Raw genomic sequence first — 17453 nt, forward strand, 5'->3', positions numbered from 1 at the left:
ACTCAAGCCGATGCTTGGCAATACACATGGTGATCTTAGGCTTGTGTGCAGCTGCTCGGCCATGGAAACCCATTTCATGAAAATCGCAACGAACAAGCTGATGTTACTTCCAGAGGCAGTTTGGAACTCTGTAGTGAGTTTTACAACCAAGGACATATGATTTTTACTCACTACACGCTTCAGCACTCGGCGGCCCCGTTCTGTGAGCTTGTGTGGCCTACCACTTCGTGGCTGAGCCGTTGTTGCTCCTAGACGTTTCCACGTCACAATAACAGCACTTATAGTTGACCAGGGCAGCTCTACCTGGGCAGAAATCTGACAAACTGACTTGTTGGAAAGGTGGCATCCTATGTCTTGGCCACATTGAAAGTCACCGAGCTCTTCAGTAAGGCCATTTGTCAACCAATGTTTGTCTATGGAGATTGCATGGTTGTGTACTCGATTTTATACACCTGTCAGCAATGGGTGTGGCTGAAATAGCCAAATCCACTCATTTAAAGGGGTGTCCACATACTTTTGTACATATAGTGTATACAGGCTTTAATAATTAAGCTGACATGAATGTCTAAGTAGCTTTCCTCTCTCTTCTCATGAGTACTGTGGAAAATATTCCCAGAGGAGGAAAGGAGGAGTTGCTCGGCAGGAAAAGGGGGAGGAAGACAGAGAACCTTTTAAAACAAGGATTCTTTTATGGGATGTGTTTGACACGTGTGTGACAGAGGAGTCATTTGGTCTTCAGGTCTGGGACACTTCTCCTGTCAGTCTGCTCTCCATCTGTTTCTCTCTCTCTCATTGTATGTGTGTGTGTGTGTGTGTGTGTGTGTGTGTGTGTGTGTGTGTGTGTGTGTGTGTGTGTGTGTGTGTGTGTGTGTGTGTGTGTGTGTGTGTGTGTGTGTGTGTGTGTGTGTGTGTGTGTGTAAGATAGTGTGTTTCTAGGTTGAGGGGCAGTGAATCGACCCATCCTTGTGTGTGTGTAGATCATTTGGACCGAGTTTAAGTATGTGTCACACAGTTTGATGACATTATGGAACGGATGTCTTTATTTTACTAACACTTTAGGTTATGGTTCCCTTCCTTTATGAAGATGAGCTTCCACATAGACAGTGCTATGACTGGGCATCCACATAGACCAATTTTTTTTTCTCATTTTGTCTGTCATAGTTGAAGTGTACCTATGATGAAAATTACAGGCTTCTTCTTTTTAAGTGGGAGAACTTGCACAATTGGTGGCTGACTAAATACTTTTTTGCCCCACTGTAGACCGTGTTCTGATTGGGCTTCCACATAGACAGTGCTCTGACTAGACTTCCACATAGACAGTGTTCTGACTGGGCTTCCACATAGACAGTGCTCTGTCTGGGCTGCCACATAGACAGTGTTCTGACTGGGCTTCCACATAGACCGTGTTCTGACTGGGCTTCCACATAGACAGTGCTCTGTCTGGGCTTCCACATAGACAGTGTTCTGACTGGGCTTCCACATAGACAGTGCTCTGACTAGACTTCCACATAGACAGTGTTCTGACTGGGCTTCCACATAGACCGTGTTCTGACTGGGCTTCCACATAGACAGTGCTCTGTCTGGGCTTCCACATAGACAGTGTTCTGACTGGGCTTCCACATAGACAGTGCTCTGACTGGGCTTCCACATAGACAGTGCTCTGTCTGGGCTTCCACATAGCCAGTGCTCTGTCCGGGCTTCCACATAGACAGTGTTCTGACTGGGCTTCCACATAGACAGTGCTCTGCCTGGGCTTCCACATAGACAGTGCTCTGTCTGGGCTTCCACATAGCCAGTGCTCTGTCCGGGCTTCCACATAGACAGTGTTCTGACTGGGCTTCCACATAGACAGTGCTCTGCCTGGGCTTCCACATAGACAGTGCCCTGACTGGGCTTCCACATAGACAGTGCTCTGTCTGGGCTTCCACATAGCCAGTGCTCTGTCCGGGCTTCCACATAGACAGTGTTCTGACTGGGCTTCCACATAGACAGTGCTCTGCCTGGGCTTCCACATAGACAGTGCCCTGTCTGGGATTCCACATAGGCTGTGTTCTGACTGGGATTCCACATAGCCAGTGCTCTGTCTGGGCTTCCACATAGACAGTGTTCTGATTGGGCTTCCACATAGACAGTGCTCTGACTGGGCTTCCACATAGCCAGTGCTCTGTCCGGGCTTCCTCATAGACAGTGTTCTGACTGGGCTTCCACATAGACAGTGCTCTGTCTGGGCTTCCACATAGCCAGTGCTCTGTCCGGGCTTCCTCATAGACAGTGTTCTGACTGGGCTTCCACATAGACAGTGCTCTGTCTGGGCTTCCACATAGACAGTGCTCTGTCTGGGCTTCCACATAGCCAGTGCTCTGTCCGGGCTTCCTCATAGACAGTGTTCTGACTGGGCTTCCACATAGACAGTGCTCTGTCTGGGCTTCCACATAGACAGTGCTCTGTCTGGGCTTCCACATAGACAGTGCTCTGTCTGGGCTTCCACATAGACAGTGCTCTGTCTGGGCTTCCACATAGACAGTGTTCTGACTGGGCTTCCACATAGGCTGTGTTCTGACTGGGCTTCCACATAGACAGTGTTCTGACTGGGCTTCCACATAGACAGTGCTCTGACTGGGCTTCCACTTAGACAGTGCTATGACTGGGCTTCCACATAGACAGTGCTCTGACTGGGCTTCCACATAGACAGTGTTCTGACTGGGCTTCCACATAGACAGTGTTCTGACTGGGCTTCCACATAGACAGTGTTCTGACTGGGCTTCCACATAGACAGGGCTCTGACTGTGCTTCCACATAGACAGGGCTCTGACTGGGCTTCCACATAGACAGTGTTCTGACTGGGCTTCCACATAGACAGTGTTCTGACTGGGCTTCCACATAGACAGTGCTCTGACTGGGCTTCCACATAGACAGTGCTCTGACTGGGCTTCCACATAGACAGTGCTCTGACTGGGCTTCCACATAGACAGTGCTCTGTCTGGGCTTCCACATAGACAGTGCTCTGTCTGGGCTTCCACATAGACAGTGTTCTGACTGGGCTTCCACATAGACAGGGCTCTGAATATTTTCCCAGTATTTTAGAAAATGTTCCATCCCAAGAATAAATAACTTTTCTCCCAGGTAACCCGCTATTTGTTACAGTTTTCTTCTGGTGAGAGAGAGGAGGACCAAAATGCAGCGTGGTTATTCATAAACATCTTTAATGAAAGATGAAAACACGAACAATTTACAAAAACGTAACATGAAAACCGACAACAGTCCTAACTGGTGCAAAACACAGAGACAGGAACAATCACCCACGAAATACCCAAAGAATATGGCTGCCTAAATATGGTTCCCAATCAGAGACAACGATTAACACCTGCCTCTAGGCGACCATAGAATTTCCTAGACTACTTAACTAAACACAATCCCATAAACTACAAAACCCCGAGACAAAACAAACCACATAAATCACCCATGTCACACCCTGGCCTAACCAAAATAATAAAGAGAACACAGAATACTAAGACCAGGGCGTGACACTATTTCCCCGCAAAATGGAAGAGTCATTCAAAAGCATTATAAAGCAAATAAATATGTCTGGTTTTGATTAGAGCTTTGATCAGCATGAAAAGTCAAACCTGATGTTACCTGAGTCTGATGATCCATATATTAAATACATATTATGATCCCAAACCCCAAAAAGCCCAAATTATTGTTCTTCCGGTACATACAGTGGGGAGAACAAGTATTTTCAGATGTTCCTACTTACAAAGCATATAGAGGTCCATAATTTATATCATAGGTACATTTCAACTGTGAGAGATGGAATCTAAAACAAAAATCCAGAAAATCACATTGTATGATTTTTAAGTAATTAATTTGCATTTTATTGCATGAAATAAGTATTAGATACATCAGAAAAGCAGAACTTAACATTTGGTACAGAAACTTCTGTTTGCAATTACAGATATCATACGCTTCCAGTAGTTCTTGACCAGGTTTGCACACAATGCGGCAGGGATTTTTGCCCACTCCTCCATTCAGACCTTCTCCAGATTCTTCAGGTTTCAGGGCTGTCGCTGGGCAATAAGGACTTTCAGCTCCCTCCAAAGATTTTCTATTGGGTTCAGGTCTGGAGACTGGCTAGGCCACTCCAGGACCTTGAGATGCTTCTTACGGAGCCACTCCTTAGTTGCCCTGGCTGTGTGTTTTGGGTCGTTGTCATGCTGGAAGACCCAGACACGACCCATCTTCAATGCTCTTACTGAGAGAAGGTTGTTGGCCAAGATCTTGCGATACATGGCCCCAACCATCCTCCCCTCAATACGGTGCATTCGTCCTGTCCCCTTTTCAGAAAAGCATCCCCAAAGCATGATGTTTCCACCTCCATGCTTCACGGTTGGGATGGTGTTCTTGGGGTTGTACTCATCCTTCTTCTTCCTCCAAACACGGCGAGTGGAGTTTAGACCAAAAAGCTCTATTTTTGTCTCATCAGACCACTTGACCTTCTCCCATTCCTCCTCTGGATCATTCAGATGGTCATTGGCAAACTTCAGACGGGCCTGGACAGGACATGCGCTGGCTTGAGCAGGGGGCCTTGCGTGCACTGCAGAATTTTAATCCATGACGGCGTAGTGTGTTACTAATGTTTTTCTTTGAGACTGTGGTCCCAGCTCTCTTCAGGTCATTGACCAGGTCCTGCCGTGTAGTTCTGGGCTGATCCCTCACCTTCCTCATGATCATTGATGCCCCACGAGGTGAGATGTTGCATGGAGCCCCAGACTGAGGGTGATTGACCGTCATCTTGAACTTCTTCCATTTTCTAATAATTGCGCCAACAGTTGTTGCCTTCTCACCAAGCTGCTTGCCTATTGTCCTGTAGCCCATCCCAGCCTTGTGCAGGTCTACAATTTTATCCCTGATGTCCTTACACAACTCTCTGGTCTTGGCCATTGTGGAGAGGTTGGAGTCTGTTTGATTGAGTGCCTTGACAGGTGTCTTTTATACAGATAACAATTTCAAACAGGTGCAGTTAATACAGGTAATTAGTGGAGAACAGGAGGGCTTCTTAAAGAAAAACTAACAGGTCTGTGAGAGCCAGAATTGTTACTGGTTGGTAGGTGATCAAATACTTATGTCATGCAATAAAATACAAATGAATTACTTAAAAATCATACAATGTGATTTTCTGGATTTTTGTTTTAGATTCCGTCTCTCACAGTTGAAGTGTACCTGTGATAACAATTACAGACCTCTACAGGCTTTGTAAGTAGGAAAACCTGCCAAATCGGCAGTGTACAAATACTTGTTCTCCCCACTGTATATGATAGGCTACTGCATATTACACACGACAGAAAAACGTAAATGCACCTAGATGCAGCTAGCTAAACTCAGCAAAAAAATAAACTTCCTCCCACTGTCAACTGCATTTATTTTTAGCAAAATTAACATGTGTAAATATATGTATGAACATAGGATTCAACAACTGAGACATAAACGGAACAAGTTCCACAGACATGTGACTAACAGAAATTGAATAATGTGTCCCTGAACAAAGGGGGGTCTAAATAAAAAATAACAGTCAGTATCTGGTGTGGCCACCAGCTGCATTAAGTACTGCAGTGCATCTCCTCCTCGTGGACTGCACCAGATTTGCCAGTTCTTGATGTGAAATGTTACCCCACTCTTCCACCAAGGCTCCTGCAAGTCCCCGGACATTTCTGGGGGGAATGGCCCCAGCCCTCACCCTCCGATCCAACAGGTCCCAAACGTGCTCAATGGGTTTGAGATCCGGGCTCTTCGCTGGCCATGGCAGAACACTGATATTCCTGTCTTGCAGGAAATCATGCACAGAACGAGCAGTACGGCTGGTGGCATTGTCATGCTGGAGGGTCATGTCAGGATGAGCCTGCAAGAAGGGTACCACATGAGGGAGGAGGAAGTCTTCCCTGTAACGCACAGCGTTGTGACACACCGCCCAGACCATGATAGACCCTCCACCTCCAAATTGATCCCGCTCCAGAGTACAGGCCATGTTGTAGCGCTCATTCCTTCGACGACAAACACGAATTCGACCATCACCTCTGGTGAGACAAAACCGTGACTCGTCAGTGAAGAGCATTTTTTGGCAGTCCTGTCTGGTCCAGCAACGGTGGGTTTGTGCCCATAGGCGACATTGTTGCCGGTGATGTCTTGTGAGGACCTGCCTTACAACAGGCCTACAAGCCTCCAGTCCAGCCTCTCCCTCAGCCTATTGCGAAGAGTCTGAGCACTGATGGAGGGATTGTGTGTTCCTGGTGTAACTTGGGCATTTGTTGTTGCCATGTACCTGTCCCACAGGTGTGATGTTCAGATGTACCAATCCTGTGCAGGTGTTGTTACACGTGGTCTGCCACTGCAAGGATGATCAGCTGTCCATCCTGTCTCCCTGTAGCGCTGTCTTAGGCATCTCACAGTACGGACAATTTTTTGCCCTCGCCACATCTGCAGTCCTCATGCCTCCTTACAGCATGCCTAAAGCACGTTCACACAGATGAGCAGGAACACTGGGCATCTGTCACGGCAGATTTCCTCCTCTTCCTCTGAAGAGGTGAAACAAGGATCGGTCCAATATGCAGCGTGGTAAGAGTCCATGGTTTTTAATAAGAAAAACTGAACATGAACACATACAGCTTGAGAACCAATCTAGGCAACCATAGACATACAATTTACCTAGACAGGGGCCAGCCCCATAAACATACAAATCCCTAGACAAGCCAAAACACATACAACCCCCATGTCACACCCTGACCTAACCAAAATAATAAAGAAAGCAAAGATAACTAAGGCCAGGGCGTGACAGTACCCCCCCCCCCCCAAAGAAAAAATGTGCGGACTCCCAGCCGCACACCTAAACCCATAGGGGAGGGGACGTGGACCCCACTCCACCATAGTCTTAGTCCGCTTTTGTGGCATCCTAGGAATGGCGACCCTTCGCCGCCTACCTAGGATTGGCAACTCTACTAAATGGCCCCACTGGACTGAGGGGCAGCTCCGGACTGAGGGGCAGCTTGGGACTGAGGGACAGCTCCGGACTAAGGGGCAACTCCGGATTGAAGGGCACCTCCGGACTGAAGGGCAGCTCTGGGCTGGCTGACGACTCTGGCAGATCCTGGCTGACTGGTGGCTCTGGCAGATCCTGGCTGAATGGCGGCTCTGGCAGATCCTGGCTGACTGGCGGCTCTGGCAGATCCTGGCTGACTGGCGGCTCTGGCGGATCCTGGCTGAATGGCGGCTCTGGGGGATACTGGCTGAATGGCGGCTCTGGGGGATCCTGGCTGAATGGCGGGAGAGACTCTAGCAGCTCTGGACAGGCGGGAGACTCTAGCAGCTCTGGACAGGTTGGAGACTCTAGCAGCTCTGGACAGGCGGGAGACTAGCAGTTCTGGACAGGCGGGAGACTCAAGCAGCTCTGGACAGGCGGGAGACTCTAGCAGCTCTGGACAGGCGAGGCCCATTGTAGGCCTGGTGCGTGGTGCCGGCGCTGGTGGTACTGGGTCGAGGACACGCACCACAGGGCGAGTGCGGGGAGGAGGAACAGGGAGTACTGGGCTCTGGACACGCATAGGAAGCCTGGTGCGGGGGGCTGCCACCGGAGGGCTGGTGCGTGGAGGTGGGACTGGATAGACCGGACCGTGCAGGCGCACTGGAGCTCTTGAGCACTGAGCCTGCCCAACCTTACCTGGCTCGATGCCCACTCTAGCCCGGCCGATCCGAGGAGCTGTAATGTACCGCACCGGGCTATGCACCCGCACTGGAGACACCGTGCGCTCCACAGCATAACACGGTGCCTGCCCGGTCTCTCTCGCTCTCTGGTAAGCACAGGAAGTTGGCGCAGGTCTCCGACCTGGCTTTGCCATACTCCCTGTGTGCCCCCCCAAGAAATTTTAGGGGCTGACTCTCGGGCTTCCTACCGCGCCGCCGTACTCGTTTCTCCAACTCCATTTTCCTGTAACCCTCCTCGCACTGCTCCAGCGAATCCCAGGCGGGCTCCGGCACTCTCCCTGGGTCGACCGCCCACCTGTCTATCTCGTCCCAAGTTGTATAGTCCAGATTCTGCTCCCAAGTCCAATAATCCTGACATCGCTGCTCCTCCTGCCGCTGCCTGTCACCACGCTGCTTGGTCCTGTTTTAGTGGGTGATTCTGTCACGGCAGATTTCCTCCTCTTCCTCTGAAGAGGTGAAACAAGGCTCGGACCAATATGCAGCATGGTAGGTGTCCATGGTTTTAAATAAGAAAAACTGAACATGAACACATATACAAAACAATAAACGTGAACTAACCGAAACAGTCCCGTGTGGCACAAACACTGACACAGGAAACAATCACCCACAAAATACCCAAAGAATATGGCTGCCTAAATATAGTTCCCCAATCAGAGACAACTATAGACAGTTGCCTCTAATTGAGAACCAATCTAGGCAACCATAGACATACAACTTACCTAGACAGGAAACAGCCCCATAAACATACAAACCCCTAGACAAGACAAAACACATAAAACCCCCATGTCACACCCTGACCCAACCAAAATAATAAAGAAAACAAAGATAACTAAGGCCAGGACATGACAGCATCTTTCTTTTGGTGTTTTTCAGAGTCAGTAGAAAGGCCTCTTTAGTGTCCTAAATTTTCATAACTGTGACCTTAATTGCCTACCGTCTGTAAGCTGTTAGCATCTTAACGACCGTTCCACAGGTGCATGTTCATTCATTGTTTATGGTTCATTGAACAAGCATGGGAAACAGTGTTTAAACCCTTTACAATCTGTTTAAACCCTTTGAAGATCTGTGAAGTTATTTGGATTTTTACGAATGATCTTTGAAAGACAGGGTTCTGAAAAAGGGAGGTTACTTTTTTTGCTGAGATTATATGCTCTCTTGGGTAAATAAATTTAACTAGCTCCAGTAGGCTTATATTTTAAGTGTGAACTGTATTACTGTATTGTAGTATACTGTATATGTATATGGACTGGAATTATGCACATCATTCAATTCATGATAAAGCAGCAGAGAACATGTGATTCTGGTGCAGCACATGCGTACTAGTTACAGTTACAAGTATAGACTAGCGAATTACATTTTTTTTTTATAAAAGAGGGCCTATTTGTACAATGCGCATTTCCCCTAATGTTATTAGCCTACCTCTTCTTCCTCTATCTATTGTTTCTTCATTGCTTCCTCGCTTTCAACAGTTCAATGAAATAAGTGTCATTGTCCTTCTCTTCCTCATTCTAATGACATCATTGAATAATATAGGACTATAATCAGATGCAGAAGGATTTAATTTCTCTTCACAGAAGATTGATTGAATGGTTATGAGTCTGAATAAATAACTGTTATAGCGCACCCCCATTCTCGTTCGCTCTTCTTTCAAACTAACTGTGAGTTCTATTGGCTGCTGTATTTAACATTCAGCAAAAAATAGCTTGCATCCCTCTTTGAATAATCTATTGGTATAAGAAATGCAGAAACAACATAATAATTCAAGCCAGCTATTCTAGTCTAGTTTTTCCGGGAAGGGACTCCTAGAGTTAAGGAGCGCGTTTTACAGATAGGTCAGCAAAGAACAGGTGCTTGCATATTCCGCAAGAGACAGAGGCTATACATTAGATGCTTATTAAGCATAAACCATCATTAATTAGCTAAATTGAAGGCTAATACTGCATTGAATATATTACCTGAAAGAGGTAGGCTAGAACATCTCTATATAGGGATATATATCAATCTAGAACGAGATTATATATCTTGGATGCAATTTGAATGGAGTTGGTGGAGAGAGAGAAAGACTGAGAGTGCTCCCGTGTGCACTGATTTAAAGCAACGATATTCGAGTGGTAGGCTGTTTCAAAACTCTGCAGCTGCGATTTAAAAAAATATGATTTTTACAATTAATTCAGAAGTTGACCCCCGAAAGCCAGATGGAGATGGGTAAATTAGACGTGCATTCTGTCTTTATATTACTGTAGCATAGGCTATGCTGCAGCAAATGTAGGCCATACCTGTCACAAGAAAAAAAGTGACTACGCTGAGATGACAGGTCTACATGCATTGTGAACTGCGCTCCATACTGAGATGGGATGCCTGTCTGAGCGTTGATTCATCATGCAGAGGTGGTAGAGAAGACAGATTTAGACATCGCCAATAATTGAACAGTTCCGTTCCACGCAATGCTGTTCAAATAAATAATGTATTACAATTGACCGGTTTCTCGCAATTACTTATCATCGGAAAAGGGAGTGGTTAAGGGTGGTAATTCCCAGTAAATCTCGGTAACCGGGCTCACGCCATTAACCCCCCACACAACACACAAACACACATGGTGTCCTTGATGTGTCCTTCAACCCCTCATGTTGGATGGTTTATTTGTTTCCACCAGGCAGGAGAGAAGCTGTTATTCTGTAAGTCGGCTTCTACAGGTTCAGCTGGATCTGAACACTGTAGGATTGTTGATCTGTTGATCAGGTGATCCTTTATTTAAGTATAGGGACAAATACAATGGATTTTCTACAGTCACATTAATTTAACAACAGTTAGTTATATTGCACCATCACACTTTATCTTGCGGCTTATTTAATGTTTCCCCTGAACCACAACAGACAAGGTTCGGGTTTTCGACATGGTTACCATTAGGTCAACCGCAGTGGTAACGCAGAGGGATAATGTCATTCACTGAAACTCTCTCTCTCTCTCTCTCTCTCTCTCTCTCTCTCTCTCTCTCTCTCTCTCTCTCTCTCTCTCTCTCTCTCTCTCTCTCTCATTCTCTCTCCCTCTCTCATTCTCTCTCTCTCTCTCTCATTCTCTTTCTCTCTCTCTTCTCTTTCTTTATCTGTCTCTCTCTCTCATACATGCACGCAAAGAGCGCCAAAAGTCAGCTGAAGTCAAGGACGCCTATGCGTAAAAAGCAACATTGACTCGGCATGGCTATGATGATTAGCGGAATAAAGGGCAGAATAAATGGCACACATCGTTATTCTTAGTACAAAGTCTTTGGGTGCAGGGTTGTAAAAGCATATATGACAGTAAATATAAAGCATATATGACAGTAAATATAAAGCATATATGACAGTAAATATAAAGCATATATGACAGTAAATATAAAGCATATATGACATCTTTAGATGTTTTAATTGAGCAGCAGCCGAGGTCACAAACGAACGCGTATCGGCAAAAGGAATACAGTACCAGCGACAAAACGTCAAATGATTGCTGCATGGCACAATAAGACATGGAATTCTATACGGGGAAGAATAATCCTGTTTGTTTGATCGTGTTAAATGATAATGCCATTGCCAATGTCAGATCTTAGGCTACGAGATGAACTGAACATGAACTATGAAGCTCACATGCACACCCACACGCGCACGGGCGCACGCACGAACACACACACACACACACACACACACACACACACACACACACACACACACACACACACACACACACACACACACACACACACACACACACACACACACACACACACACACACACTGTGATTATAGATCAGTATTGCTAATGCATGTCTTACATCCAAACGCCGGTTCCCGCGCAGCCAACCTTCTCCACTCAGACTGGAGAAGATAACATAACATTCCTGTAGGTGATGACATTGTGTCACCTTTTCTGATGGTGATGACACTATGGTCACAACGACACTACTGTTACTGTTATTGGGGGGAGATTGCATGAATAAGACCCCCAAAAACTCTAAATGAAGACGAACGTATGCTCCTCGAATTGGATTGTGATTGGCCTAAAATGATTTTTCTTTCTTGCTCGGTCTCTCAAAAAAAGAGGTTCTCAGCCTTAAGACATTTCTGGCAAATAAAGGTTAGTTAAAAACGACCTTTCATAACGGACTGGAGATGCCATCGGGAACCAGGTTATGCACGGCACTGTTTCTGTTTTTCTCATGATACTGATGCTGTTAGAGGAAACACTTGTTTTGTCACTTGAGCCACACACACACACACACACATACACACACACACACGCGCGCGCGCGCGCGAGCGCGTAGAACAGAGGAGGCATGCTGACTTACCAGGGTGACCCTCTGTCAGACGCGTCTCCGTTTTTCGGTGGTGTTCCCGGTGTTAATCAGATCAGATGCCGTGGTCGCAGTCCACGTCTCTACAAATGTACCAGAGGATCACATAGAGGATGAGGAGGATGGCGAAGATGAACAGAGCTACTAGAATAGCCTTGTTCACTGGAGAGAGGAACGACTGCATGACAGCTCATCGGCAGACAGTGTGTGACAGCACACTGTGTGTGCGCGCGCGCCTATGTGTGTTTGTGCGTGCGTCGGGGTTTCTGTGTGTGTGTGTGTGTGTGTGTGTGTGTGTGTGTGTGTGTGTGTGTGTGTGTGTGTGTGTGTGTGTGTGTGTGTGTGTGTGTGTGTGTGTGTGTGTGTGTGTGTGTGTGTATCGGAGTCCGCGCTGAGCGACGCAGTGAAGGACCACGTCTCAATAACACACTTCTCTGATCTCTGTCAGCATCAACTGTTGAGGATGGACGTGTGGACACACTCACTCACACACTCACCTAAACACACACACTCACACACTCACCTAAACACACACACTCACACATGCAAACAGCTCAGGGCTTCCCTCCAAATGGAACATCAATTCCTGAGGGGTATTAAACCAAACGGTATCTCCACGTATGAAATCCACAGTCAACAATACTAATACATCTTAATAAATAATGAAAATAGTGAAGGAGAAAGCCTAAATAATACATCTAATAAAATCCATCAGAACCCAGTTGAATCGGGGGATCTCCAAGTTGCGCGCTGTAGCTGCCTGCTGCGAGTCTCGAGAGAAAACCGTTGATTATTATTCCTCTCGGTGAGGCGTGTGGTCAACCCAGTTAAAGGCGCTCGAGGGCGACCAGCAGGCAGCACATGCTGTGAGGGGCTTGGTAATAATGATAATAATAACACGTCCTGTCTCGACTCGAGGCTATACCACATCATTATCGTGGCTATACATTCTCTCTGTTAGTAGTAAATCTATATGTATTATATCATATTGTATTATAAGAAATCACAGTGAGGATACTATTTTCATGGATGGATTATCTTGGAAAAGGAGAAATGCTCACTAAAAGGGATGTAGACAAATGTGTGCACAACATTTGAGCGAAATAAGCATTTTGTGCATATGGAACATTTCTGTGATCTTTTATTTCAGCGAATGAAACATGAGACCAAAACTTTACATGTGTTTATATTTTTGTTCCATGTACATATGATTTTCTATTTTCTATACATAGAATATATAGAAAATCCATATAAATAAAACGCAATGATCAGCATGGTGTCAGTTTGGGCTTCATTAAGACCATATTATAAGAGCACGTACTAATTCAGCGTATTAATTCATCTCAGTACCATTATTAATTACTAGATGGCGACAATAGACCATCCATTTGCACTGGTCTTAGCTCTCATATTGGTATCGTCACTACACAGGTAGGCTACGTAGAGTTGGGCCACTAAACTTCAGATTTGTCTGCGAGTATTTGTCCTGTGTCTATGATTCGGTGTCATATTGTCTGTACTTTTCTCAGAAGTCACTGTACAGTTACAGTTTGATAGTACTTTCTTCCCCTTGGGCCGAAATGTCATACCTCTACACACAAATAACATGACATCGTATAAAGATTTCAGTCCATACTATGGTTAGTGCAGGCTATTTTCAATTAGTCAATCGCCTTCCATTCCCATAGAAATGTACGCGACGCCTTCGCAGCCAGGCACGTGTTCGCAGCGCACGGTGTCTGATGGAACAATACAGTTTATGTCTAGGGTGTGGCTGGGAGAAAGACACGCCCGTTAAAGTTGGTTCCATGCAGTGAAAAAGAAGGTAAGAAGATTGCTGCAGCAGAGGAGGCAACATTAAACTATAATCACATCACACACATAGCCATGAAACTATAATCAGATCACACACATACCCAGTCTACATTACCAGAAACATAATCATTACTACTTGTATTATTTTCACTATTCAACAGAGAAGTCTAAAACTCCAGCTTTGTAATTCAGCACACTGTGTTCCCATGATGTCATACCTGTGGATTCTCCTGCTGGGCAGTTTGGTGATTGGAGCCAAGACACAGGGTAAGCACTTTTACATCCACTAATGTACTTTGGTAAGCACTTTTACAACTCGTTTTATGGTGCTTTATGTTTCTGTTTCTACTTAGACAAGTTAGTTAAGTACTGACACCTTGTACACCCACTACTTCTATGACATACATCTTCAATCCTTTTCTGTCTATCCCTACCTGAGGCTGATATGCAGAACAAAAATAATGTTGATTAACCTGCTCTGATGTATCATTATAAATCCACACTGTAGGCTATGTGCCAGATAGCATCATTTTTTCAGCCTGATATGATGTTGGTGTGTAGATATGCATTATATTGTATGTATATAAGGGAAAGGGGATACGTAGTCAGTTGTACAACTGAATGCATTCAACTGAAATGTGTCTTCCGCATTTAATCGACATCCACGTCCTCAGAACAACAGATTTTTACCTTGTTAGCTCGGGGATTCGATCCAACAACCTTTTGGTTACTGGCCTAAAGCTTCATAGTCCTATAAGGTGTGGCCTACCGCATGTACAGTATAGTCGTACTGGATGTATCTATAATGTGTGTACACTGGTAAACGTGTGTTTAATAAAGCATTTTGTGACAAATGCTGATGTAAAAAGGTATTTATAAAATTAATTTAATTGAGTGTCCTATAGGGTGTGTCCCACTGGACATGTAGTCATGTGGGTTGTGGACAATGTGATCGATCCCTTTACTGTCTGTGTCCATGTTCTGTTCCTTTCTTTCTTTCTTTCTTTCTTTCTTTCTTTCTTTCTTTCTTTCTTTCTTTCTTCCTTTTTTCTTTCTCTCTACTCCTGTAGAGTGATTCCATGCCAGCAGATCTGAAGATATTTTTGGTATCTTAGATTGTTCTAGCAATTTTCACATGGAAACATTGGGAGGAAGGATATTTGAAAAGCTTTTTACATTTGTATCACAAACCATTATTATTATTTTTAATGATGATGAAAGTGGCCATTTTAGGCCCCTTTTAGACCTATACATACCTCCTGTAAGACCCTATGATCTGTGAACCGTACATGATACAGACAACATCTTGGTGCCATTATACTCCTTATAGTGTGCTCTAAAATATGGAGTGTCTTGATCCTGAAATACAATTTTTCACATTAATTTATTCAACATTAAACATATTAATATTAATATCTCAAAACGACCATTTTTTATTTAGTTAATTTGAAGACATATTGTTTGGAACAATATACTCTACAAGTACATCACATTTCCAGTGGGCTCTCTGCTAATTCTGAAGGTATGATACATTATATGAGCACCACCAACACAGTGAATGGGAAAATGGTTTCAAAGGACTCTCCCTCCCTGCCGCTGACTTGCTGAATGTGAAATCCTAAAGGAGTGCTGTGATTGGTTAATGACCTATAATCAGTGGTGCAAAGTATTTAAGTACAAATACTTTAAAGGACTACTTAAGTAGTTTTTTTGTGGTATCTGTACTTTACTATTTATATTTTTGACAACTTTATACTTTTACTTCACTACATTCCTAAAGAAAATTCTGTACTTTTTACTCTATGCATTTTCCATGACACCCAAAATACTTGTCACATTTTGAATGCTTAGCAGGACAGAAAATGTCCCAATTTGCACACTTATCAAGGGAACATCCCTGGTCATCCCTACTGCCTCTGATCTGACGGACTCACTAAACACAAATGCTTTGTTTTTAAATGATGTCTGAATGTTTGAGTGTGACCCTGGCTATCCGTAAATAACAAAAGAACCTAGAAAATTGTGCCGTCTGGTTTGACTTTTACTCAAGTTGTATTTTACTGTTGACTTTCACTTTTACTTGAGTCATTTTCTATTATTAAGGTATCTTTACTTTAACTCAAGTATGACAATGTATTACTTTTTCCACCACTGATCATAATGTTAATTTCTCTGTATAAAATGGGTCATATCAATTAAAATAGCAGAGAGACCACTCTGGAAATGTGATGTTTTTGAAGAGTATATTGTTATAAGCAAAATCAAAATCATTAATATTCATATTTTTTATGTTAAATATAAGAATGTGAAAATGTATATTTCAGAATCTATACACTCCATATTTGAGAGATCACCCACCATAAGGAGTATAATGACACCAAGATGTTGTCTGTACCATGTATAGTGCAAGGATCATAGGATCACAGGAGTCATGTATGGGTCTAAAAGGGCCTAAAATGGCCACTTCTATCATGGTTGTCTAGAAAATGGTTTGTGATACAAATGTAAAAAGCATGTCAAACATACTTCCTCCCAATTAAGTTTCTATGTGAGAATTGACAGAACAATCTGAGATACCAAACACGTGTCCATGTTCTGTCACCCTTCCTCTATTTCACACATTTCCTCTCTCTTCCCCCACTCTCTCTTTTCTCTCTGTCTGTCTCACTCTACCCCTGTACCCATATATCCTGTACTATCTCTTACCAATAGGCCTGTGTGTTGTCCTTGGACCAATCTCTATTCCACAACTAGCAGGGCTACAGGCATCTGGCTTTAACAATGATTGTGACCTGGTATTAATGTGATATAAGAGTTATTACAGTCATGTTGGTTAATGTCGTGAAATAATAGTTTATGTTTTCCACAGACAGAGTCTGAGTCCTGGCTGCCACACCTCCTTCCCCTCAGGAGACTGATCTGAAGCCAGTTCATTAATGAAAACTTCACATTATACTGTGATCTCATTGTGCCAACATATTGCTGGAACACAGCTTTACTGTATATCACACATGAGATGAGTTCTGGTCTGTCACAGTGTCATGGTGCTCTAGGCTCTGTTTGGGTGTAGGTGGGTTTGTGTGTACATGATGAATGGGTTGTGTGCGTGTGTGTGTGTGTGTGTGTGTGTGTGTGTGTGTGTGTGTGTGTGTGTGTGTGTGTGTGTGTGTGTGTGTGTGTGTGTGTGTGTGTGTGTGTGTGTGTGTGTGTGTGTGTGTGTGTGTGTGTGTGTGTGTGTGTGTGTGTGTGTGTGTGTGTGTTTGTGCGTATGTATGTCAGTACTAAAGGGCTGGGCGCTGCCTCAGTAACCCAATCCAGCCCAGCTGCAGACTACACCCTACACTCAGAACCAGTCTCAGCCTCTCTCATTCCCCCAGGGTTATGTCTATGTGTGTGTGTGAGTGGGTGGGTGAGTGAGTCTGTAGGAGTGTGTGTGTATTATTGAGGGTGTGTATGGGTGTGTGTGTGTGAGAGAGAGATGATCCCCCACTGTATGTGTGTTTACACCTTTCAAATGCAAACACAGATTAAACAACACACACAAATGCACACACACACAGCT

At 44.5% G+C, this 17453-nt stretch overlaps 2 protein-coding genes across 4 annotated transcripts in view; one reads left to right on the top strand and one right to left on the bottom strand.

The window, feature by feature from the left end:
- Nucleotides 1-12260, bottom strand: part of LOC118366634 (dehydrogenase/reductase SDR family member on chromosome X-like) — a 37469-nt gene extending 25209 nt beyond the window's left edge. The window contains exon 1 of the mRNA XM_052492639.1: nt 12172-12260. Within this exon, the coding sequence (XP_052348599.1) occupies nt 12172-12260 (89 nt within the window). The remainder of the gene's footprint in view (nt 1-12171) is intronic.
- Nucleotides 12261-13821: 1561 nt separating this feature from the next.
- The window catches only part of LOC118366828 (serine-aspartate repeat-containing protein I), a 43576-nt gene continuing 39944 nt past the window's right edge, over nt 13822-17453 (top strand). For 2 of the 3 annotated variants that reach the window (XM_035749570.2, XM_035749572.2), the window contains exon 1: nt 13908-14158. In XM_035749570.2, the coding sequence (XP_035605463.1) occupies nt 14098-14158 (61 nt within the window). In that variant the 5' untranslated portion in view covers nt 13908-14097. The other variant, XM_035749571.2, reaches the window with a different exon arrangement.

The sequence above is a fragment of the Oncorhynchus keta genome, chromosome 34, assembly GCF_023373465.1.
Source record: "Oncorhynchus keta strain PuntledgeMale-10-30-2019 chromosome 34, Oket_V2, whole genome shotgun sequence".
NCBI classification, from domain to species: Eukaryota; Metazoa; Chordata; class Actinopteri; order Salmoniformes; family Salmonidae; genus Oncorhynchus; species Oncorhynchus keta.